This window comes from Martes martes (assembly GCF_963455335.1).
Source record: "Martes martes genome assembly, chromosome: 7".
NCBI lineage: Eukaryota > Metazoa > Chordata > Mammalia > Carnivora > Mustelidae > Martes > Martes martes.
In genome coordinates this window covers 38,593,157-38,616,367 of record NC_137894.1, presented here as the reverse complement: position 1 = coordinate 38,616,367, position 23,211 = coordinate 38,593,157, and the positions used below count along the sequence as shown (strand labels likewise).

Here is a 23,211-nt window from a genome sequence, read left to right as displayed (position 1 = left end):
GGGAATGCAAGCTGGTGCAACCACTCTGGAAAACAGTATGGAGGTTCCTTAAAAAGTTAAAAATAGAACTACCCTAACTACCCTATGATTCAGCAATTGCACTACTAGGTATTTACCCAAAGGATACAAAAAATACAGATTCGAAGGGGTACATGCATCCCACTGTTTATAGCAGCAGCATTACCAACAACAGCCAAAGTATGGAAAGAGTCCAAATGTACATTGACTGATGAATGGATAAAGAAGATGTGGTATATATATATATATATATATATATATATATATACATACATACATATATATATATGCAATGGCATATTACTCAGCCATCAAGAATGAAATCTTACCATTTGCAATGACGTGGAGCTAGAGTGTATTATGCCAAGCGAAATAAGTCAGTCAGAGAAAGACAAATACTATATTATTTTGCTCATATATGGAATTTAAGAAACAAAACAGATGAATATAGGGGAGGATGAAAGAAAAGAGAGAGGGGGAAAAAAACCACAAGAGACTCTTAATGACAGAAAACAAACTGAGGAGTGATGGAGGGAGGTGGGTGGGGGATGGGCTAGATGGGTGATGGGTAGAAGGAAGGCACTTGTGATGAGCACTGGGTATTGTATGTAAGTGATGGATCCCTGAATTCTACTCCAGAAATGAACATTGCATTGTATGATAACTAACTACAATTTAAATAAAATTTTTAAGAATCTTCCAAAAATAGGGGTGCCTAGGTGGCACCCCTGCCTTCGGCTCAGGTCATGATCCCAAGGTCCTGGGATCAAGGCCCATATTGGGCTCCCTGCCTGGTGGGAAGCCTGCTTCTCTGTCTCCCACTCCCCCTGCCTGTGTTCCCTCTCTCACTTGTGTCTCTCTCTGTAAAATAAATTTTTTAAAAAATCTTCCAAAAATATAATCCCAAACCCATTTTCTAGCCTCACCTCCAATCATTCCTCTATTTCATTTATCTAGACTCTAACACAACTGGCTGATTCTCTGAACCCATGCGTTCACCCTCTCCTTTGTACCAAAGAGGCATCCATCTGTAAGATTAAAATCTCCTTCACAAAGCCTTCCTCAATTCCCCCAGCCAATAGCAATCTTTCCCCTCATGAACCACATCATAGTTCCCCTGTATCTCTTCTAGCGCTTTAGACTCTGCCCCTCGTTTTTTCTTAGCGGTCATTTCTTATCCCTTTGAGTCCAGGGACCGAGTGCTACTTATCTCAACATAGGCCAGTGCAGAGCAGGTGCACAGCAAATGCCCTCGGAAAGGGGAAACGGGATAGCTTTGGTCTCACGAAATAGCATCTCAGAACAAATGTCGGAAATAAAATCGGTGGGATGCAAATACTGCAACACAGCGGTAACTTAGGAGCCCCAGATGAGCTGGGCTAGGCTGGGAAAACAAACATTGGTATTGTTCAAAGTCCTCTCTGCAACTCCACCGCTGATGGCCTGGGCTCCGGATATGCAGTGCCCGCTAAACCACCATTGAGGCCAGTAGTGACCACAGCTCCCCCTGCTGGCCACTACAGCGATGGCACCAGGACTCACTGTAGGTAGCCAGCCCTGTGAAGCCTTCCATCCCATTAGTCTCTTAGACCCTTAAGGAAACACCAGAGAACCCAGGAGCCTTTGGAAAACTACACACCTGCAGCCACCATTTATACATGGTTATTGGGGCCACCTCCCACAGACCCTGAGCCTTTGGTACAAATCTCGTAATGCCATCTCAGGAAAATAGGGCTGACCCTGTAATTTCTCTCCTCCCAGGCCACTTGCCCCAATGGGCCCCATCCTAGCTGCCCTCACCAATAAACATCCCTATATTTAGGATTTTGACCATGTGGACCTGCTAAAGGAGAGAAACGCACTGGGTCTGACAAAGGGTGGGACAAAGGATGTCCTTAAAAGAGAACCAAAACCCAGTGGCAAATCAGAGAATAAGGAATCCAACCCCCCTCCCTGCCCCCCGAGAGAACATGTAAGAAGCAGATGAAAGTCGCCAAAGAGGGACCAAGGGATGTGATGCCTGAGTGCACAGGTGGGAAAGGACAGTCCACAAGGTAATCTGGGGCTGACACAGCCATGGCCCAGGGCTTGAGCACAGAGTCCTAGGCATTTCCCGGCACAGGGATTTGGGTGCCTGGATCCCTTCTGAAGGCCTAGGCCTCTTCAGACAGATATTGGCCTCTTTCGGTGAAGCCCCCTCATGTATTTGGCAATAGTTACTGGAGAAAAAGCCTGTGTCAGCATTCCTTCAGGATCACCTCACTGGGTCAGGAGCTCTAGTCCTGAATGTGAACCGGCTAGTGAGTCGTCCAAAGGCAGGTTCCCTTTTTTGTGGGGAAGGTCGGGGAAGAGGCAGCCCGGGGGTGTGTGTGGGGGGAGTCCCAGGGCCCACGGCTACCTCACCATCTTTTAAATCCCTTCAAGTTGTTTTCATTTACTTTTCTGTGAATGTGCCCTGTGGGGACACTTACAAATTCTGGGGCCTGGATGAAAATCAAGAAGTTGGCTTGGAAGAAATAAAAGAAACTAGAAAGAATGGTTGCTTCTGGGTAGAGATTGGAGAAACTGGGGTCAGGGATGGAGGACTCTTTTTTTTTTTTCTGTTTTATTATATGATTTGCTCTAGTCTATGCTACTTAAAAAACACACTAAGCTTTAACAGAGAAAAAATTTAAAGAAAAAAAAAACAATGGACAGATCTCAAAAGAACATCTTGTGAAATAAACCCCACTGCAATACAAAAGGACATTAACCTGATGAAAGAGGTTATCCTGTTCTTCAGGAAGAAACGTAAATTAGCAAGCTGAGGGGCAGGGGATGTGGAGGAAAGACCACATTTGTATATTATTAGTGTCTGTGTAAACGCTGAACCCTTCTGAAAAGCAATTTGGTGACACTTACAGTGACTTAAAGATTTGTTTTTCACCTCATGCCCCAGTAATTCTACTTCTGACCTCTACCAAAGCAAATAATTTGAAATACAGGTAAAACAAACAAACAAACCAACTCCACAGATACAAAAATATTCATGGTAGGAAGGGAAAATTTAGACTCCTACACACCCAATAATATGACGATGGTAATGCACTCAATGGTTTGTTTTGTAGCATTTTAAAAAGTGATAAAGATTATCCAGTATCAGGAAACAGGCTTATTGGAATGTTAAGCAACCACACCGCATATATAAAATCCCATAAACACCGTGGTTGTGGTTATGTTCAAAGAAACTGCACAAGGAAACAAGACTGGAAAGAAATGTGCTAAAATGCGCATGACAGTGGGATCAGGTTGGTGGGGTTATTTGCTCATTTTTGGTAATACAGTTGTCTTATTTTATATGGAAAAATAAACACATAAAGAAAGAAATGAGGTTTTTTGGTCCCTCTAGCTGCCATGCGGGAGTACCCATGAGGCCTCTCTCGGCAAGTTGAGGGGTGATCCTATTTCCAGAATCTTCCGGCTAGGAAATGCCTGCTGAAGGAAGAACACCATAATGCCCGCCTCCATTGCCATACTGTTAGAGGAGCTACTCCTGGAATGGATGGATTCCAGCCACTATGGTGGAGCTAAAAAGGGAGTCTACCAAATGAAGCACACGTTCTGATCAGCGAGGGTCCAGATGGAACACAGCAAAAGAAACATGGCAGCCAGGCCCCAGCTGGGCTGAGTGATGTGCATGGCGCCCTCCTCACCAATGTAACCAGACAAGAAAGGTTGCAAGCACCGGGGCCCATCGAGGCAGCAGCCAAGGAACAACTGCAATGCCAGGCCAAGACTCGGTGAGTCCTGGGATGACAGAGGAACCCTTTGTTCCCTAGGGCAGATAGCCAGTGAGACCTTGGTCTCTGTGAGCCTGGAACTAGGCTTGTGGGCACCACAGGCAAACTGAAAATGCCACTTCCCAAACGGGCAAACCACTGGGTGTTCCTTCAAATCCATACTTTAATATTTGTCCACCATATTTGAGAGACAGATGGGTAAGGAAGGAGAAGGAAATATCTCTGGGGCAACATCCCAAATGGGGACATCCCAATTCAGCCAAACTAGAGCCCTGCCCCTGTCTGGGTTCACTATTAGAAGGCAGCTTAGCCACTACGCCATTACTCAAGTATGCCCCTTGGTGGGGGGGTCTCCCACTTCCCAGTGCAGCTGCCATCTCTCCCCCTAAGGCTCTCACCTCCAGTCGTCCCACATCCCATGCCTCATTGATCCTGGACGCTGGTACAACTGGCTGATTCTCTTAATGGTGGTTGTCTCTGGAGGGAAAATAGGAAAGAGCAGGGAGTGAGGGACAAAGGGAAAAAATCTTCAACTTTCTCCAAAACATTTTATTTATATATGGGAAGCAGATATGACCCAATGCTAGCCACGGTTAATTCTTGGTGGTGGGAATACAAATTCCTTAAACAAACAAACAAACAAACAAACACACCCAGACTCCTTAACTAGAAATCCTCAGAGATCCGTTGTTGTGCTAACCTTGTGCATTTCTGTCTTCCTCATATTTGCTGCTTCCTAAATCCCTTTGTTTCTGATGTTGGTAACAAAGTCACAGGGACTAACTCCCAGCTGGCCTCCTAAAAGCTGGGGAGCACTCTCTGGACATATACTGGTACTTCTCAGAAATACCCTTGCCCTCCAGGCTGCACCCCTCTGACCATCACAGGGCTGAGCGAGCCCGGCTTCTCTTGGGCACACCCAACCTTTCTGTGGGGCCTGGGAAGGCCGCCCCACGTCAGTGAGCCCACAAACACTCTGTACCTGAATTTTAGAATCCAACAGCAATGAAACACACAAACCAAAGAAAAAACCGGCCTTGAAGGGGAGGAGACAGTACAGACGGTTTCTTATCCCAGAAAAGGAAGCTGGTTTGGGAAGCCACGCATGAGTCAGGAATGGACGCTGCTTGGGAGAGTTGGGGCTTTGGATCGAGGCTGATCAGATGAGGTGGTGGCCAGGTTGAGGGGAAGTCAGTTTTGTTTCCTAGTCCTTCATCATCTGAATGCCAGGAGAATCTCCCCAGGGAGACTGGACAGCGACTCGGCGTATCCCCTTCGAGAGGGGCCAGGAGCTGGAGGGTGCCTGTTACCTTTGACAGATCCAGTTCCCCCTGCCTCGCTCTGCGGGGAGCCCTGTGCCCGTCTCCAAAGAGCCCTGAATCCTTGACTGTTGATAGGCTGGGAACTGTGGGGAACCCCTGGCACCCAATGAAAGGCCAGACAGCCCCAGCCCCAGAGAGGGACCTCAGCAAACCAAGGAGCCAGACCACAGGCTTATCGGTTGGGCCCTTTTGAAAGCCAAAGGGCATTTAATCCGAGATACCTGGTTTATCTTAATCTCCAAGCCTTTCCCTGGAAAACAAGCCTGTCCTGAAAGGACCAGCAGGCTGACGTTGGCCAGGCTGGTAGCCTGCTGCTGATGGGATGGGGGCATACAGAAAGGACGGGGTGGTCCAGAAGCTGGAGCGCTGTGACCTCCAACAAACCACCCAGACTTTGGGCCTAATGGCCTCCGCTAGGGAAGTCTAGAGACGTCATTGTTGACTGTTTCGGAGGGGCAGCAGGGAAGAGCCGCCAAGCACCAGGGAAGCTCCAGGTTGTAAGAGCAGCAGACCAGGGGCTCTCCCCCAGCTCCACTATTTACTAGCTGGTGACTTTGGACAAATTATCTCTCCTTCTGCACATGTTCCCCAGCATGGGAAAGGGGTTTTAACACTAGTCCTCTCACAAGGCACACATTAAATCAGATAAAAATGCAAAGATTCCTGGCCCATGTGTGTCTGCCCAATTGCAGCTTCCACCCTGTTAAGGGATTTTAGATGTTCACAAAGAATCAATCCTACACATTAAAAAAAAAAAAAAATCATTCACTACGATCAAGTGGATTTGTTCCTGGGATGCAAGAGTGGTTCAATATTTGCAAATCAATCAATGTGATACATCACGTCAACAAGAGAGATGATAAAAGCCATATGACTGGGGCGCCTGGGTGGCTCAGTGGGTTAAAGCCTCTGCCTTTGGCTCAGGTCATGAGCTCAGGGTCCTGGGATAGAGCCCAACATCGGGCTCTCTGCTCAGTGGGGAGCCTGCTTCCCCCTCTCTCTCTGCCTGCCTCTCTGCCTACTTGTGATCTCTCTCTCTGTCAAATAAATAAATAAAATCTTTTTTTAAAAAAAGCCATATGACCATTTCAATAGATGCAGAAAAAACATATGACAGAATACAACAACTATTCATGATAAAAACCCTCAACAAAGTAGGTTTAGAGGGCACATACCTCAACATAAGAAAGGCCACATATGAAAAACCCACAGCTAACATCATACTCAAATGGTGGAACACTGAAAGCTTTCCCTCTAAGGTCAGGATGCCCATGCTCATCACTTTTATTCAACACAGTAATGGAAGTCCAAGCCATGGCAATTGGGTGGCGGAGCGGGGGAGGAGGGAGACATAAGAGGCACCCAAATTGGTAAGGAAGAAATAAAACTTACGCTACTTGCAAATGACACACGATATCTAGAAAACCCTAAAGATTCCACCCAAACAGTACTAGAACTGATAAATGAATTCACTAAAGTCACAGGATACAAAATCAACATACAGAAATCTCCATTTTTATGCACTAACAATGAAATAGCAGAAAGAGAAATTAAGAATGCAGTCCCATTCACAATTGCACCAAAAATGATAAAATACCTAAAAATAAACTTAACCAAGAAGGCAAAAGACTTATACTCTACAAACTATAAAACACTGATGAAAGAAACTGAAGACAAGACAAACAAATGGAAAGATAGTCCATGCTCATGGATTCCAAGAACAAATATTGTTAAAATGTCCATTCTACCCAAAGCAACAGACTTAATGCAGTCCCTATCAAAATACCAACATTGGGATGCCTGGTTGTCTCAGTCAGTTGAGTGTCCAACTCTTGATTTCAGCTCAGGTCTTGATCTCGGGGTCATGAGTTTGAGCCCTAAGCTGGGCTCCACTCTGGTCATGGAGCCTTTTTAAAACAAAAACAACAGCAGCAAAAAACTACCAATAGTATGTTCCACGGAACTAGATAGAACAAAGAATCCTAAAATTTGTGTGGAACCACAAAAACTCAAATAGCCAAAGCAATCTTAGAGGAAAAAAAAACAAAAACAAAACTGGAGGTATCACGATTCCAGACTTCAAGTCATATTACAAAGCTGTAGTCATCAAAACAGTAGGATACTACCACAAAAACAGATACATAACTCAATAGAGCGGAATAGAAAGCCCAGAAATAAATCCATGATTATATGGTCAATGCATTTTCTTTTTTTTTTTTTTTAAGATTTTATTTATTTACTTAACAGACAGAGATCACAAGTAAGCAGAGAGGCAGGCGGTGGGGGGAGTGGGCTCCCCGCCGAGGAGAGAGCCCGATGCCGGGCTTGATCCCAGGACCCTGAGATCATGACCTGAGCCGAAGGCAGAGGCTCAACCACCCAGGCACCCTCGTCAATGCATTTTTGACAAAGGAGGCAAGAATATGCAATAGGAAAAAGACAATCTTCTCTGACAAATGGTATTGGGAAAACTGGACGGCTACATGCCAGAGAATGAAACCGGACTGCTTTCTTCCACCATATACAAAAATAAACTCCAAATGGATTAAGGCCTGAATGTGAGGTCTGAAAACATAAAAATCCTACAAGAGAGCATAGATAGGAATTTCACTGACTTCAGCCATAGCAACATTTTTCTAGATTTGTCTCCTGAGGCAAGGGAAGCAAAAGCAAAAACTACTGGGACCACATCAAAATAAAAAGCTTCTGCACAGCTAATGAAACAATCAACAAAATTAAAAGACAATCTACTGAATGAAAGAAAATATTTGCAAATGTCATATCTGATAAAGGGTTAGTATTCAAAATATATAAAGAACTTACACAACACCAACCCCCACCCCCAAATAATCCAGTTAAAAATGGGCAGAAGACATGAACAGACATTTCTCCAGAGAAGATATTTAAATGGCCAACAGACACATGAAAAGATATTCAACATCACACAACAACACACACAACATCTCACACCTGTCAGACTGGCTAAAATAAAAAAACACAGGAAATAAGTGTTGGCGAGGATGTGGAGTAAAAGGAACTCTGATGCACTGTTGGTGGGAATGCAAACTGGTACAGCCATTGTAGAAGACAATATGGAGGTTCCCCCCAGGATTAAAAATAGAATTACCAGGGGCGCCTGGGTGGCTCAGTGGGTTAAAGCCTCTGCCTTCGGTTCCGGTCATGATCCCAGGGTCCTGGGATCGAGCCCCACATCGGGCTCTCTGCTCAGTGGGGTGTCTGCTTCCTCCTTCTCTCTCTGCCTGCTTCTCTGCCTACTTGTGATCTCTGTCTGTCAAATAAAAAAAATTTTTTTTAATTAAAAAAAAATAGAATTACCATACGATCCCAGAATTCCACAAGTGGGTATTTTCCCAAAGAATATGAAAACACCAATTCAAAGATACATGCACCTCTAGGTTAATTGTAGCATTATTTATAATAGCCAAATTATAGAAAGAGCTCGTGTCCATCGATAGATGAATGGATAAAGATGTGATATAGAGAGAGAGAACGCAATATTATTCAGTCGTAAGAAAGAATGAAATCTTGCCATTTGCAACAGCATGGATGAATCTAGAGTGTAACACTAAGTGAAATAAGTCACTCAGGGAAAGGCAAATACCATATAATTTCACTCATACGTGGAATTTAAGAAACAAAAGAAATGAACAAAGAAAAAAGGAGACAAACCAAAAAGAGACTCTTAACTCTAGAGAACAAACTGATGGTTGCCAGGAGAGGTCGGTGGGGGGATGGGTAAAGCAGGTGAAGAGGATTAAGAGCACACTCACCAGGAGAGATGGTAATGTGTAGAATTGTTGAATTACTGTATTGTACACCTGATACTAGTATAACACTCTATGTTAACTGTACTGGAGTTTATGTTATCATTTTTCTCCATAAGAATTTTTTTTACATTTATTTATTTATTTAGGGAGTCTCTAGACCCAGAGTGGGGCTGGTACTCATGACCCTGAGATCAGGAGTCCCATGCTTTTCCGACTGAGCCAGCCAGGGATCAGCCAGTCTGCGATCAGCAGACTCCAGCCTTCCCCAGGCAAGAGTCGGCCTCTGCCCACTTGCAAGCATCCAGAGCCCGTTCCCACTGGGACCGCTCCTCCTAGGCCCACAGAGACTATGCTGTTGCCTCCGGAAAGGCAGCCCACCATCAAGCCCGGGGGTTTCAGTCTCCAACCCAACCACCTGATATTCTTCAACGAGTGGTTCTGGGGTAAGGGGTTTTCTCAGTGACCTCAGGGGAGAGCGTTCTGTTGAGAACGGGTTGATTTCAGATCGCAAGTGCAGTTTTGAATGTAAAACTAACATGAAAGGGACACTCCACGACGAAGATTATTGTTGTATGTGGTTCTAGAAGGATCTCACCAGAGAGTAGCCTGGGGTTGGGAAGATGAATGTTCCCTGAGAACCATCCAAACTCCAAGACTTGCTGATGTTTCTGAAAGAACACCTTCCGTGCAACGAGACAGTGGCGAGGCCCAGCGACCTCCTCGGGCAGCCATCCCACCCCAGACCGGGCCCAAGCAGAAAAGGCAAGTGCAACACCAAGGGGTTGTTGAAGGTAAAATGAGAGATGCAACAGCAAGTGGCACCAGAGACAGCTGGGTTAGACAAGCAGCTAAAAATCTGTGACTTGCCTTGTCCACGAGCAAAATGAGCTCTGCGACGTCAAAGGCTGATTTGATTTCCACCCGCCTCTGACTGCAGTGCTGAGTGGGGACAGGCAACAGGTGGCTGAGCTGCAGAGAAACACACCTGAAGAGAATCTGAAAGAGAAAAAATCAGGAGGCCTGAGGGGTCAGGAGCAAATGAAAGACCTCTGTCCTCCAGGGCGGTGAGTGTGGGGGAGGGGTAGCAGAGCTTCCTGGAGAGCCCCGGAACCAGACCCAGACTCTGGACCTGACAGCTCCATCTCCAATCACGTGCCCTAGGTCAGAGACTATAAATGGGAAAAATAGGCAAATTTGGTAATGTCATAAACATATGAAGGAATTAATACTTAAATCTAATTTCCACTTAGTTTAATAATCACCATTTTGATAATTATACTGTGAGCTCCTACAGGCGCCAGACTTCGGCTTAAACCTTGTACTTGCTACAACAGCTGGCCTGGGCTGGCAGGTTTTGCTCCCAGGGGGGCCTTCCCCACTCCAGATGTGACTTACGGCGAAACACCCAGCTTTTCCAAACCCCCGCTTCCTTACCTGCCCAAATTTCTGCCTTTCTCATGAAATCGTTTAATTCTGTTTACCCAGAAAACCTCTGGAATCATGCTCCCCGTACCCAAGAAGTCATTGACAATCTGTTGTGAGACCAAGAGGGATTCCTCGCGGTGGGAAACTTTGCAAACATCCCCTGCACAATGGGTAGTATTGTTGAGTGTCATTTGGAACCGTGCTGGCACATTGTTTCCAGCCTCGATAAACCTGGCAGGGGGCTCAAATCTTGCTTTGCTCCCAGAGACAGGCGTGAATGCCTGCAATGATTTTCAGCGCCCTGTGTTCAGCGGGTCTGAGAGCAGGGTCAGGGCGTGCAGGTCCCTCTGCAAAGCCTGGCACCCCACCTCCCCGTGGGGTTGTTCAGCCCCTGCCAGGAATGGGTTGTCAGGTCATTTCCCCCTGTCATGTGAAAATTTGGAAAACTTTCTGGTTAATGGCTATCTACCAACAAAGACAGGATCACTGCTGCTATCAACAAATTCAAGGAAGGAATGTCAAGAATGCAGACGAGGGTGCCACAGGCCCGGAAGGACTTTTCCCTTTGGCTCTGGGCTCCCCTTGGGTCTCCTATCCCCACCAGGAGGACCCTGGATGGGGCGGGGGGGGGGGAGGGGGGGGAGACACAGACCAAGGCAAGGGGCATAAATGTAATTTCAAAAGCAGATAACACCAAAAGGGACACTTCTTGCTACAAATGATAAAATGATACCTCAGTAAATCTGACCTTAAAGAAAAAAGCAAACATCTACGCAAAATCTTTGAGGACTTCTTAAAATTAGAAAATCTCATTTATATGAGACGCTCCCTCTAATCAGAATAATAGGGGCCAAGGGCTGGGTGAGTGGGATGGGTGGGATGTTTACATCGCTGGGGGCATCGAGGGGGCAGTGGGTAGAACTCTGGGCAGGAAACAGCATCCCCTTGCAGGGGCCCAAAGAGTTCAGTGAAAAGCTGCACTAGAGGGTAGGCAGTTGTGGGAACACACCAGGGCTCCTGAGGGGCCCAGAGGAACAGCAGCAGGAAGCCAGGACCAACTTAGGGCCAGAGGCACAAGGGGGAGATAGGGTCCCCCAAGTCCTGTGGGAGCAGGAGTCATGATGGAACCCCCCCCGTAGGAGCCACAGCCAAAAATGTTGCACAAAGCAGGGAATGATAACAGAGAAATATCCAACCCCTATGTGCTCCTCCTGGCTGACCCCCAACAGAACAGCCATAGGTCATGGAGGGAGCTCAGGGCCTGCAGGGATCGGCCTCCAGGCCGCAGGGCAGGGAATCTATCTGAGGAAAAAGAACCAGCCCTATAGGTCCCATTCATGGAGAAGGAACCCCTTCCTGTAAACTGGGGACCCCGGTACCTGTTGTTAGCCTGCTATCAATCAAGAGAGATCAAGTGTAAACTCTGATGGCAGGAGGACCCATTTGAGTTTAGGAACAAGGAATAAACAGGGCGTGTTTTGTTTATCCTCAGTTACGAACACACTTCCCATGTTGCCTTTTTCTGCAAATGGGCAGGTCGGGTTTCTCAGAACATCAGCATCTGCAGGCATATTAATTCTCCCAGTGTTTACCACGGATCCGCTCCCGCCCTTTTAATTTCAGAAACCGGTTCTGGGCATGAAATGCCACCACGTTCCTCTTCCTCAAGCAGCCTCCAGCCATTCACCTTGGCTGTTTCTTGGGGCACCTGGAGCCGGGCTCTGGAGAAAACAATGGAGTCAAAATAATGGCAGAGTCAAGATTCCTGTCGGGTAACAGCATTTATTGAAAGGCAATCTTGCTTCATCCAGTTCACGTACATGGAGGTAGCTGCCCACAACCGTCTCTTCCCCATGACAACCCAAAGCAGTCAAACATCCCCAAAGCCCAAGTGCAAAAGAATAAGCTTCTTGCCTTTGTCAAAGGATGCTCCGAATCAGGAAAAAAAAAAAAAAAAATTAAAAAGATATACGATGATTGTCTCCTCGGCATTGCATTTGGCCACATATTGGTTTATTAAATAAAATATTTTCTTTTCTTTTTAAGCTAGCTAAAGAAAATATTGAGTAGGGTTAGTTCTTAAAGCAATAAAGGGGGGGGGAAGGAATATATAATAAAATCAAAGAATGAGAGCATGTCAGAGTTGGAAAGGACCTTGCACCACAGTTCTCATTATTCTAGACGATCTTGGGCACTGAGAGCACACGCCCCATCAAGGTCACCCCTGTCCAGGTCACCGGCGCAAGAAGAGTGAGGACTTGAAAATATCTCAAGGCCCAGCTGGCTGTTCTTCCCGCCCCGCTACACTGCACGCCTCACCGCCAGCGCCATGCCCATGTAGAGTGACGCCTGGGTTAACATTTACAACAGCCCACCTTTGACCATGACGATGCAAGGCTTTTTAACAGGGATTTCTGTTCTCTTTCCATGCATACCTTTGCTTCTTGCAGCCAGCCTCCCGGTGACCACGAGAACTGGCCCGAAACAGTGACTTTCTCACAGACCCCGGATAGACACTCGCCCCCTAAAGTTCTTTCACCTCTGACCTTCTCTGCTCCCACCTGTAGTTATGAGTGGGCTGAGGCACTTTTAGGCAGACATCTCGGCAAACAGCTAATGACAGTGGAAGCAGCCGGGAAATCAGGAATATATTGAGGGTTGGAGAACCCCCTGGGAATTCCAGTGAGTCAGGCTTGTTGTGTCCCCAAGAGAACAGAGGGGCTCCAGGGCTGGGTATGGAGGGGCTTGGCCTGTGTGCCCCTTTGTATGACTATGGTCCTGCATTCCAGGAGGGGATCTGGGTCTGTTGTATTCACGGCTGTGTTCCCAGTGCCAAGGACTGTGTCTGACACATGGTGGATGCCCAATAATTACTGGCTCCATGAATGAATGGCGAAAGGGACAAATCTCTCCACGCCTCGAATGAGTAAGCAGAGGCAAGGTCCACTCTGAGCCAGCAGAGGAGGAGGAGAGCTTGGCTGTCCAGGCTCCAGGAGCCCCACCTGTTGGGGAAGGGGGGTGGTGACACCAGTCCTTGAAGCAGGCTGATCACTCTGAATCCTATTTGGTGGGCTCTGTGACCTGGGGTAGGTAGGGCACTAGAGCTCCCTACTCCTCTGGTAACTATCATGGAGTTCTCTGGTCCACGGGCTTGCCATCTCTTAGGATACCTGGGGACACTGCTGACCCAACTGAACATGATCCTCTCTGCTCCTGTATACATTTACATCCTATGTGGTTCTCTCCTGGGCCATGGCCCTACTGAGCTGTCCACTCTACCCAGGCCCTGACCTGTGGGGGCCTGGCTATGCCTGGACTTGGTCTCTGGGCATCCCTAGGACCGGTCACAGTGGGCAGTAATACCAGGAAGGCCAGGAGGGACACTGCAAGACTGCAAGTTTCCAATTCCTCACTCCCTGTGATGCTGCCCCAGCAATGTGGCCTCACCCCAGAACTCACCGAATCCTGGTTACTTCGTGCCTGGTGCTGGCCCACATCCCTCTGTCCCAGGAAGTCAGGGGGAGCCTTCCAGTCTGCACAGACACACTTTCTGTCTAACTTTATCCCCCTCACTTTCCTGACATAAACTCAAGATCTGGCTCAGTCTGCCCCTTGTCTACACATCCCCCAGCTTTCACAAACTTCCCTCTCTTCCTTCCTCCCCACAGGCACACGCGCCTGCTTACCTCCTCTCTTCCCTCTCCCATGACCTTCCTGGATACCACCTGCCTCTTCCTCACACCTTCCCACTCCCCACCCAGCAGCCACCGCAGGCCTGACATGGGTGGAGGAGGGGAAAGGACCAATAAAAAATGACAGTAGGACCCCAACCCTCTGGAAACCACATAATCTGTCAAAAACCTGACTTACAAGTCTCCCCACCCCAACTGTGGCAAAGAAACTGCAGTTGGTGACTGGGAATTGGTCTCAGCATGGTTCAGAAATTGTAACATCATTCTAGATAAAATTAGTAAGCAGGCCACAGATACCAGTGACTTTCTGACTTTCTCTCCTTCTGTAAGTTGTTCACCAACACCACTTGAATTTCTCTTCTCCGGATTAATTGTCCCTTATCACTATGACAATCCCTTTTCTCCAACTCTGATGTCAAAAGTAGTCTGTGTTCTACCCTCTCTCTTCTCTGCGTCTTAATACTTAAAATCTAGTAGCTCCATGTTTTAAAAAATAGTAAGACAGATGTGTAGAGTTTACAAACAAGCCACCCCACGAAGCTTCCAGAACATTCCACAGTGGAAACAGCAGCAGCCCAGGAGAATCTGGATTCAAATATGTACAGTCTATACATCATCTCTTCCCCCGCACAATGGCTATTAGATAACAACTAGCGTTTTGGACCCTTTCCCTCAGCCGGGGAGGGAGGAGGGGGCAGGAGCACCACTGCAAATGGTAAGGCAGACAGCTATGCAGAACCTGAGCTCCCTCCAGCTGAATTAGAGCCTCCAAACCCCACAGTGAGTGGTGGCTCCTATGCCTTGCGCATCAGCATTTAAACTGCTAGCTGTCCGGATGAGGAGAGGTGCGCCACCACTCAGAGACCCCGGGAGGGATGCAACGTGGAGGAGTCGGCCTGTTCTGTGAGGAGGAGGTGCGGGGCTCTCCGGGGTCCGCCCCGTGTAGACGCTGCCTCTCCTGCTCCTTGCTGCGGGCGGCTGGCTGCTGGGCCTCTTGAGTCATGACTGGCGGCCGCCGCAGCCCAGAGAGGAGCCTCAGATCTGGCTGGTGGCAGTGCTGTCCTTGGGGAAGGTGTAGCTCAGCGGTGCTTCATGGAGGCTCCCCCCGTCCGTACTGAGGTCATCATCGTCCGTGTCATCCAACACCTTGCTCGGCAGCTTCTTAAGTCTGCTAAAACAACAGGGGGCACGTGTCTCGGCCCTGGGCTGCAGCCTGTCTCTGGTCAGGGGAGGAAGGAAGGGTCTGGGGCTCCCATCCCTTCCCATGCCCCTGCCGCCGGGATGGCACAGAAGCACGGGAACCAGTCTGCTCCCAGTGGTTCCTCTGGCGACAGGGAGCAAACAGCCCTCGGGCGGCCGGTGTTGCGGGGGAGGGATGGACAGGGCTGGGACACGTTCAGCAGTCCTGGTTTTTCCTTTCACCTCAAGCTACGGTGTGTCTCATCGGGGTGCTGTTACTGATCCCGTCTTAATTAAAAACGTTGATAGCTGGTTTACCATGGCTTGTTTGCATTCACCTTTTATAGTAGTACATTAATTATCTACCTTGATTACTGAAATTTTGGGTGCCCCCTTAAATGGTGCACCCTAATGCCAGCCCTGGGGCCAGGGTCTTGATGGATAGGCCCCATTCTGGGATTCTCAACAGGCTGGGGTGTTCTGCCCATTTCCAAGAGAACCCCCTGGGCTACCCGCATAGCCAGCCTCCAAGAAAGGCTCCGCTCTATCCAGGAGCGTGAACCGGAACTTAGCTGGCACCCCAGTGACCCTAGGGTGGGGAAAGGGACCCCCGCCCCATGCCCCTTCCGATCAGGGCAGGGGTGTATCAGAGGCCGCTCTGTCTTCGCTGAGATCATCTAGCCCTCACAAGGATACGAAGCCAAGCTGTATCTTATTTCTCCCTAAAAGCAGGACTCCTAAGGGCTGGTCTAGGGGACCAGGGTGCTGGGGGCTAGCCTCCTGCTCTAAGCCTCAGTTTCCCCTTATGGATAAGCGGGGTGAAATCTGCCTGGCTGACAGCAGGGGACTGGGATGGGGATGACACAGGCGAGAGGACCGCAGCAGACGCGGCCAGTCTCAGCTGTGGGATGGGATAACCCCGAGCGGCGGCGAGGGGGAACTGGCGTCGCATGGCAGCCGTGAGCAGCCTGGACAGCACCACGCTTGCCTCGGCGTCGGGGGACCGCGGGGCCGCCGCTCTCACCCACCTCAGGTCCTTCTTCATGGCGTGGAGCTGCCCCTGCAGCTGCTCGTTCACGTCCATCTGCTCCTCCAGCTCCCTCTGCAGCTTCTTCTTAGAACTTTCCAGCCTGTCGATCTCCTCTTCCGCCTCCTCCACTTGTCGCTTCATGGCTTTCAGGCGCAAGCTCAGCTGCATGGGGAGAGCCAGCAGGCTGAGCAAGGCGGGCCGCCCAGCCCAGCGGAGGTGGGGAGAGCCCGGCACAGAGGGGCCTGCCGTCCAGCCGCGTCTCCCCAGGCGACCACGGGACAGCAAGGGAGCAACTGTCCCGGCTCCGGGGCTCAGGGTTTGCTGAACCCCCTGCTACAGTAGGCTGGAAAGGCCCCCTTGTTCCACGACGTGCCTGGTGAGAGTGGAGGACAGGACCTGTCTCCGCAGCTCTACCGCCCGCCTGCCTGGGGCAGGAAGTCTCATCTGACCATGAGGTGCCTCACCTGGTCCTTCTGGTCAGTCAGCGACAAGTGCTCATCATCCACCTGCAACACCAGCTCCTTCACCTTCCGCTCTAGCCGGCGGTTGCTGAGCTGGAGACTGGCCCGGTCCCTGGAAGGGCAGGGGGAGCACAACCGAGGACCCTCTCAACCAGCCCCCCAGGAGGCCCTGGCCAGGCTGTGAAGGAAAGGAAGCTCCAGCCAGGTGGCCTGGTAAACTCATGGCTTAGGGTCGGTGACACGTGGGGGTCAATCTGGGAGGAAAGGGCTGCTCCCTGGACCGGTGAGGGAATGGGGGCTCCACAAAGGGGAGCGCCTGGCCCGAGGCTGCAGATCCAGCAACAGGCAGAGCTGGGATGGGAGCTGCCCTGAGCTCTTTCAGTCCCAAGCTTTACTTTGTAAAGCAGGGGGGTCCCCAACTGCTGGAGCATGAGCAATGTGGGTCTGCTCCAGGCTGCTCCAGCCCAGCCCCAAGTCCTACTAAAAACAGATAATGTACAATGCTCTGTGCACACACACCTCACCCCTTCCAGGAAGCTGAGAGCCCAGGAGTAAGAATGGAGGCCAGCCAGGCTCAAGCCGGTGCTGGCCCTCAGGCTATGATCTCGGAGCTAGGTTGCAGACAATCCGCTAGAAAGGAGGGCAGCCCTCTGATCCCAAATGCCTTCCATCCACTGTGGGGGTCCCGCCCATTTCTGAGCCAGCACTGGGCCTCTGCTCCAAAACCTCTGGCCCCCAGGGGCAAAGTCGACCCCCTGCCTCAACTCCAGCTCCAACTCAGTAGCCGATGAGGCAGCCTGGTGTGCTGAGGGGTGGAGAGAAACAGCCAGCACATGCGGAAGCTGGGGGCTCAGGCGTGGGAGGCCTGCACTGTAGTCCGCTGGCCAATACTCAGTCACCTACCTTCCCCGTGCTTACTGGGTTGGGTCTTGCTTGTCTCGTCTATTGTCTTGCTCTACCTTCCTCAGAGGAAGGATCGTGAGGACAGGAAGAGACACAAATGGGAACGCATGGTGCAGTGAGACCACCACTGCCCGCCAGGCCTCTGCGCCTCGGCCCGCCAGTCTCACCTCTCCTCGCTCTCCAGACGGTCCTCGAGCTCAGCGATCCTGGCCTCCATCTGCACCACCAGCCCCTCTTTGCTGGACCGGTAGGAGCCTTCCAGGTGGAGAATCCGACTCTTTAAGTCCTTGTTCTGGAATCAGACAGGGGTGCTGTGAGGGTTCGTGCGTCTCCCACGCTCTCCATGTGGGGTAGTGCGGGCTGGGGCGCGCCCGTGGTCAGCCACTGCAAGGACCGGGCCCCCACCCAGGAAGCCTGGTCCCGGGGCGCCCAGGGAAGCCAGGCACGTCTCCAGGGAAAGGCCTTGCGATCAGCTCCTGGCAGGCTAGGAGAAGAGATTCTACCACATTCCCTCATGAGCCCAAGTGAAATCTTTGGCTGCCGTAGGGCTCCTGGATGTCAGGCCAACAGGCGTGGCCTTGTTTTTGTATAAACGTATGTGGGAGGTGGGGATGGCAGGAGAAACCAGCTCCTGCGCCAATATCATATATGATCTTGGTGAAGAGTTTACATGAATAGTATGTAAAAGAAATGATTCCAGGAAGCTCTGTTGGCAACTCATGGCTCTTTTTCACTCCCTTTATGTCAGAGTCTAGTTTCTTAGGATCTAGAATATGCCACCTGCAAGTCTTCCTCCCCTAGCTGCTCAGTCTCCAAGCGGATTTAATATTACTGGGAAAACCTCTCTGGAAAAGGCCTTCAGAACACCTCTACCTCTCAGGTGAGTTAGGCCCCAGAGTTCTTGGGGTACCATGCAAAGGGGACCCCACCGAGGGGGGGGTCTAATCCGAGAGCAGCCTCACCTGCCTCTCCAGGGAAATCTTGTCGCACTCCAAGTCCTGCTTGATGGCTCTCTCCTGCAGGAGCTCGGCCCTCATCTGCTCCACCTGCACCAAGGAGAACAAAGCCCCGCAGTTAGAGGGGCTGTCTCTGCATCCAGGGGACCGAATTCCAACCACCAAGCCAGCTTCTCCACATCATGCCATCTCCTCTTGGGGCAGGAGCTGTTGCTTAGAAACTCTTGGTTTCATGATGATTGCAAAGACAAGGACACAAACGACAGTAACGGTCGTAACAAACCCTGCTGTTATGGGCTGAATGGTACGCCTCCCTCTAAAAAAAGGTATACCGAAGTCTACCTCCTAGTCCCTAAGATATGACCTTATTTGGAAATAGGGTTTCTACAGAGGTGACCGAGCTCAAGTGAGGTCATTAGGGTAGGCCCTAATTCAGTATGACCAGAGACCTTATAAAAAGGGGAAATTTGGACTGAGGGACAGACATGCACCCAGAAAAGTTAGCCCCTTGAAGAGAGACACGGAGAGAATGCCACGTGAGGACGGAGGACCGGAGGGAACCATCTATCATCAGGGACTGCCAAAGAGCCAGAAAGCTCCCAGAAGCCCAGAAGAAGCATCAGAGAATTCTCCTACAGGTCCAAGGGGAGCATGGCTCTGCTGACACTTTGATTTCAGATTCTGGGGCTCTAGAGCTGTGAGATAATACATTTCTGTTCTAGGCCACCCCGTTCGTGGCACTGTGTTAAGACAGCTCCAGAAAAGTGGATTCACCTGCTTTGCACTCCACAAGCACTATCATTGTCCCCACAGTCCCCACAGCAACCCCGGGAAGTAGGTAATCCTCCCTCTGCGGATGGCACCGGGGCTTAGAGAAGCTCATCAGCTTGCACGGTGCCCAACCAACCCGGCCAGCTCGCCGGGCTCAGACGATGTTCTCAGGGCATAGGACGCTAAAATTGAGCGTCAAGACATCATTCATCCGGGGATGAATCAGCGATCCAACCTGCCCGAGATCTACGCAGCTAGGAAGAGGGGTAGCTAGCCTCATCTGAGCTCCTGACTGCTGCATGACACGTTCAAACTTCAGGAAAGGCTTCTACCCTTAGCATATCTCAGATGCTGCTAGATTGCTCCCTTCGTGGGCCGGAAACAAAAGTCCACAGGAACACCGGGCAGCTGCAGGCGACCTGGCAAAGGCTGAGCCTTACAAAGGATTTCATCTATGCTAACAGGAAATGGGCCTAGGGGAGCAGCCCCCAGAAAGAAATCCCGCGGCCTGCCTCTGTTTCCCAATCCCCAGGGCTTTTTCAGTGGCAGTGATTGGAGCCCCAGACTCTGTTCCCAGGACTGTCCAGCAGAGGGCAGCCTGAAGAAGCCAGGAGAACTGAACGGGGTGAAGCAGCAAAATAAAACCACCCTTTCCTTCATAAGATGGGGGTTCGGCCTGGGTAAGAGGTGCACCCACGACAGTCCTTGGATGCCTACGGTGCACCTGTGATGGTCTCACCGGCCTGGTCTCCACTTGCATTTTCACCACCTTTACAAGCCCCTGAGTAAAGGAAAAGCCCCCCCCTCCCCTGCCTTCTGCCTGGGGCGGGAGGGGGGGTGGTGGTGGTGGTGGCTAATATGAGAATAAGAGGGAACACAGCCATGCTGGGCCATGCTTGCATCTGCTCCCATCTCCCACTACCCCTGCCACGGTGCATGCACGGGATGAAAGGCAGCATGGTGTGGGTGGCCCAGAGTGGGTTACAGGGAGGGCTGAGGGACAAGGCTGGTGGGTCTGGACCTAGAGGAGGCTGGGCCTCTGCCCCCAGGTAATGGAGTCCCCGTGTGGCCAACACAAAAAAATGTGAGCATTTTTGCATCTCTGACTGGCAGGCTTCTAAGTCAGGGGGATTCAGAATTCTATGGCAGGGGACACTGACGCCAGGGGTGGTGATCCATGTGACCAGGGAGAGCAGGACTAGCACCCACACCAAGCCTACTCACAGCCCACTACTCTGCCTGCCCTGGCTCTCTGGACCAACCTGGTGCAAAGGCTTCAGCTCTCTGGACCACCTTGGTGCAAAGGCTTCAGGCAGATCAAGGGTTCACATATAGCGGTCACATAAAAACCAAAACCTGGGAAGAAGGCAATCTCCTTAGGGCACCCTTATACGTAAGCAACAGGGGAAAAAATGCCAGCAATGCTAAGGGTCAACCGGCAGAGCACAGAGAATTCCATCCAAGGCCCAGCTCCCACCCTGTCTGGCCCCAGAGCCCCTCAGAAGCACCTGTTACAAAGGAGCTGGAATATTCCAATAACTGCCACATGAGCACAAAGTCCCAGCTAATGAATGCAGGCTCACAGCCCCACTCCGAGTCCGGCCTCCAAACTGGCCGACACACCCCACAGGAGCATGGAGGACGTCAGTGCTACTGGGCCACGGGACTGCCATGTGCCTCCTGTGGGGGGAAAGGGTTCGGTTCACGCCCCAAGGGCGGAGGCCGGGCCTTCACCAGGAACACAGTTAAACTGTCACTGTGATGGGAAGTCATTACCCAGCCAAGTAGCAGAGGCCCGGCTTCTCCTCTGGCTCTGAGTTCACCCATGCGTGACCTCAGCCACCTCACCTCCGGGAAGCAGACTCATTTCTAACACAAGGCACCTGAATGAATCAGCCTGTAAAGGCCCTTTGAGGTGGCCGGTCACACAGTGAAAGCACATTCTGGTGGGTGCTGGGTGGTTCTCCCCTTGCAGAAGCCAGAGGCCCCTGCCCCCATCCCCCCGCCGGAGTAGCCACCCCATCTCTCCAGACACCGAGGAGTATCCCGGGAAAGGACGTGCACATCCATGCGTGCTGGGGCAGAACTGGTTCTGGAATGACGGGATGGGTGACAGGATGGGTGACAGGGTGGGTTCATTCCTTTGCTCCAATGATGTTATCAGCCCTAGGACACTGACAAAGACCAACACAGGACCTGCCCTCATTGTAGCCTCATGGGGGACAAAAGAATAAGACCCATACATGTGGGGTCATGGCAGTGGTCACAGCACAGGTGTAGAGGGCCAGGGAAAGGACCCCTCATCTGTGACCCACCTGAGAGACCAGGCTCAGGCAGGCTAGAGAAAGGGGTGGGAGAGGGAACACAGCTTCCCAGACCAGGGCTACTGGTGAGTCAAAGCGGGAGGTAAGCAAGAGGACGGGGTGCTGGAGAAACCAAAAGGACTGGACTAGACACGGAGGGGCAAGGGACAGGCAGGTTAAGAGCGAGGGGACAGGGAACAGTCCCACAGGGGCTGTTATTACATGGTGACAAGAGCGAGCTTGGATTACACTTACTGAGGGAAGTCTTGAGCATTTTTACAGTGCTGTTCACTTAGTCCTCACCCCCCACCCCCGGAGGAGGCAGGTCCTATACCAGCCCCTTCTACCCCTAGAGTCCAGGAGAGGCTGCAGACAGATGCGGACACCAGGTGGCACCAGCTGAAGCCACGGGCCAGATGAGCTCCCCAAGGAGAACTGTATGAAGCATGAGGAGACCCCAGAGCTGTGCCCTGGGGAGCAACCCCTCCCCCTGCCCATCTCCCATTAGGGGAGACTGGGATGAAACCAGGACCCTGCCCTGTCCCACAAGCCAAGAAGGCTGAGGACTAAGGAAGGTCAGGCAGAAGGAAGCCTGGGGGAAAGCTTCCTGGGGGAAGTCAGCTCTGGAGGGCTCGGCAGAGAGGGGAACCCAAGTACAGAAACTGGGACGGTGCTCGGTGCGAAGAGATAAGTAAACACCTCTCCTCGAACTCCAGTGGTGAGGAGATAACAGCCACAACTGGAGGGTTGGGGATGTGAGCGCCCCTAAGAGGACTGCAATAGTGGGGCCCAGCACCTATTAACAGGCAAGGGCGAGAATCACAGAGAAGAGGAAAGTTACAGATGCTGGGCAGTAACAAGAAGGGAGCTGACCAGGGAGACTGTGTATGGGGAGGATTAGGACGTGGGCCTAGTGCTGGGGGCAGCATGGGGGGGGGGGAGCAGGGGACAGAACTTTCTCTGAGCCTCTGAGAGAGAGAACATAGTGCAGGACTTCGAGGGGGCAGGCTCCTGTAATTCAGACGCATGGGAGAGAGGGAGGGAAGGAAGCGAAGGAAAGGGACATTATTTTCCCAGAAGTGGGGTATAAGGAAGAACTATGTGCTTGTGGAGAGAGAAAGAAATTTAGAAATTTAGTTGCTGTGAGGCATTAGGCTGAAAAATACCAAAAGACATAGAAGGGCGGCAGAGCGGAGATGAGGGTGTGGTTGTAGCTGTCTGTCTACAGCATCTGCTTTTAGGCGGTCGGGTGCTGGTTTCTGCAGCTGTGCTCCAGGCCTGGCGACCAAGGAGGGAAACATCAAGAATCAAAGCCCCTGGTGACATGCCCGGGGTGACGCGAGCATCCTAGGCATGTCTGGGCCCATCAGTCCTCCTGCCGCTCTCCGAGGCAGATGTTATCACCCCTTTCCCAGGTGGGAGGTTCAGGAATGTTGGAAGCAGCTTTGGATTCTAACCCAGGCTTTCTGGCCAAAAATCATTCACTCCTTTTCTGCCTCCCAGCAAACATGGAAAACCCAGGTCTCTCAGTGAAGGAGAGACCATTCTGAAGGGGACTTCCACAGTGGAGCGAGGCAGACAAGC

At 50.8% G+C, this 23,211-nt stretch overlaps 1 protein-coding gene across 4 annotated transcripts in view; it reads right to left on the bottom strand.

Moving 5' to 3' along the window:
* Positions 1-12,100: 12,100 nt before the first annotated feature.
* Positions 12,101-23,211, bottom strand: part of CGNL1 (cingulin like 1) — a 154,592-nt gene continuing 143,481 nt past the window's right edge. For 3 of the 4 annotated variants that reach the window (XM_080807426.1, XM_080807425.1, XM_080807428.1), the window contains exons 15-19: positions 18,560-18,643; positions 17,765-17,889; positions 16,698-16,806; positions 16,232-16,395; positions 14,934-15,195 (exon numbers count right to left, since the gene is read on the bottom strand). In XM_080807426.1, the coding sequence (XP_080663552.1) occupies positions 15,060-15,195; positions 16,232-16,395; positions 16,698-16,806; positions 17,765-17,889; positions 18,560-18,643 (618 nt within the window). In that variant the 3' untranslated portion in view covers positions 14,934-15,059. Of the gene's footprint in view, positions 15,196-16,231; positions 16,396-16,697; positions 16,807-17,764; positions 17,890-18,559; positions 18,644-23,211 lie in introns of all 4 variants that reach the window. The other variant, XM_080807427.1, reaches the window with a different exon arrangement.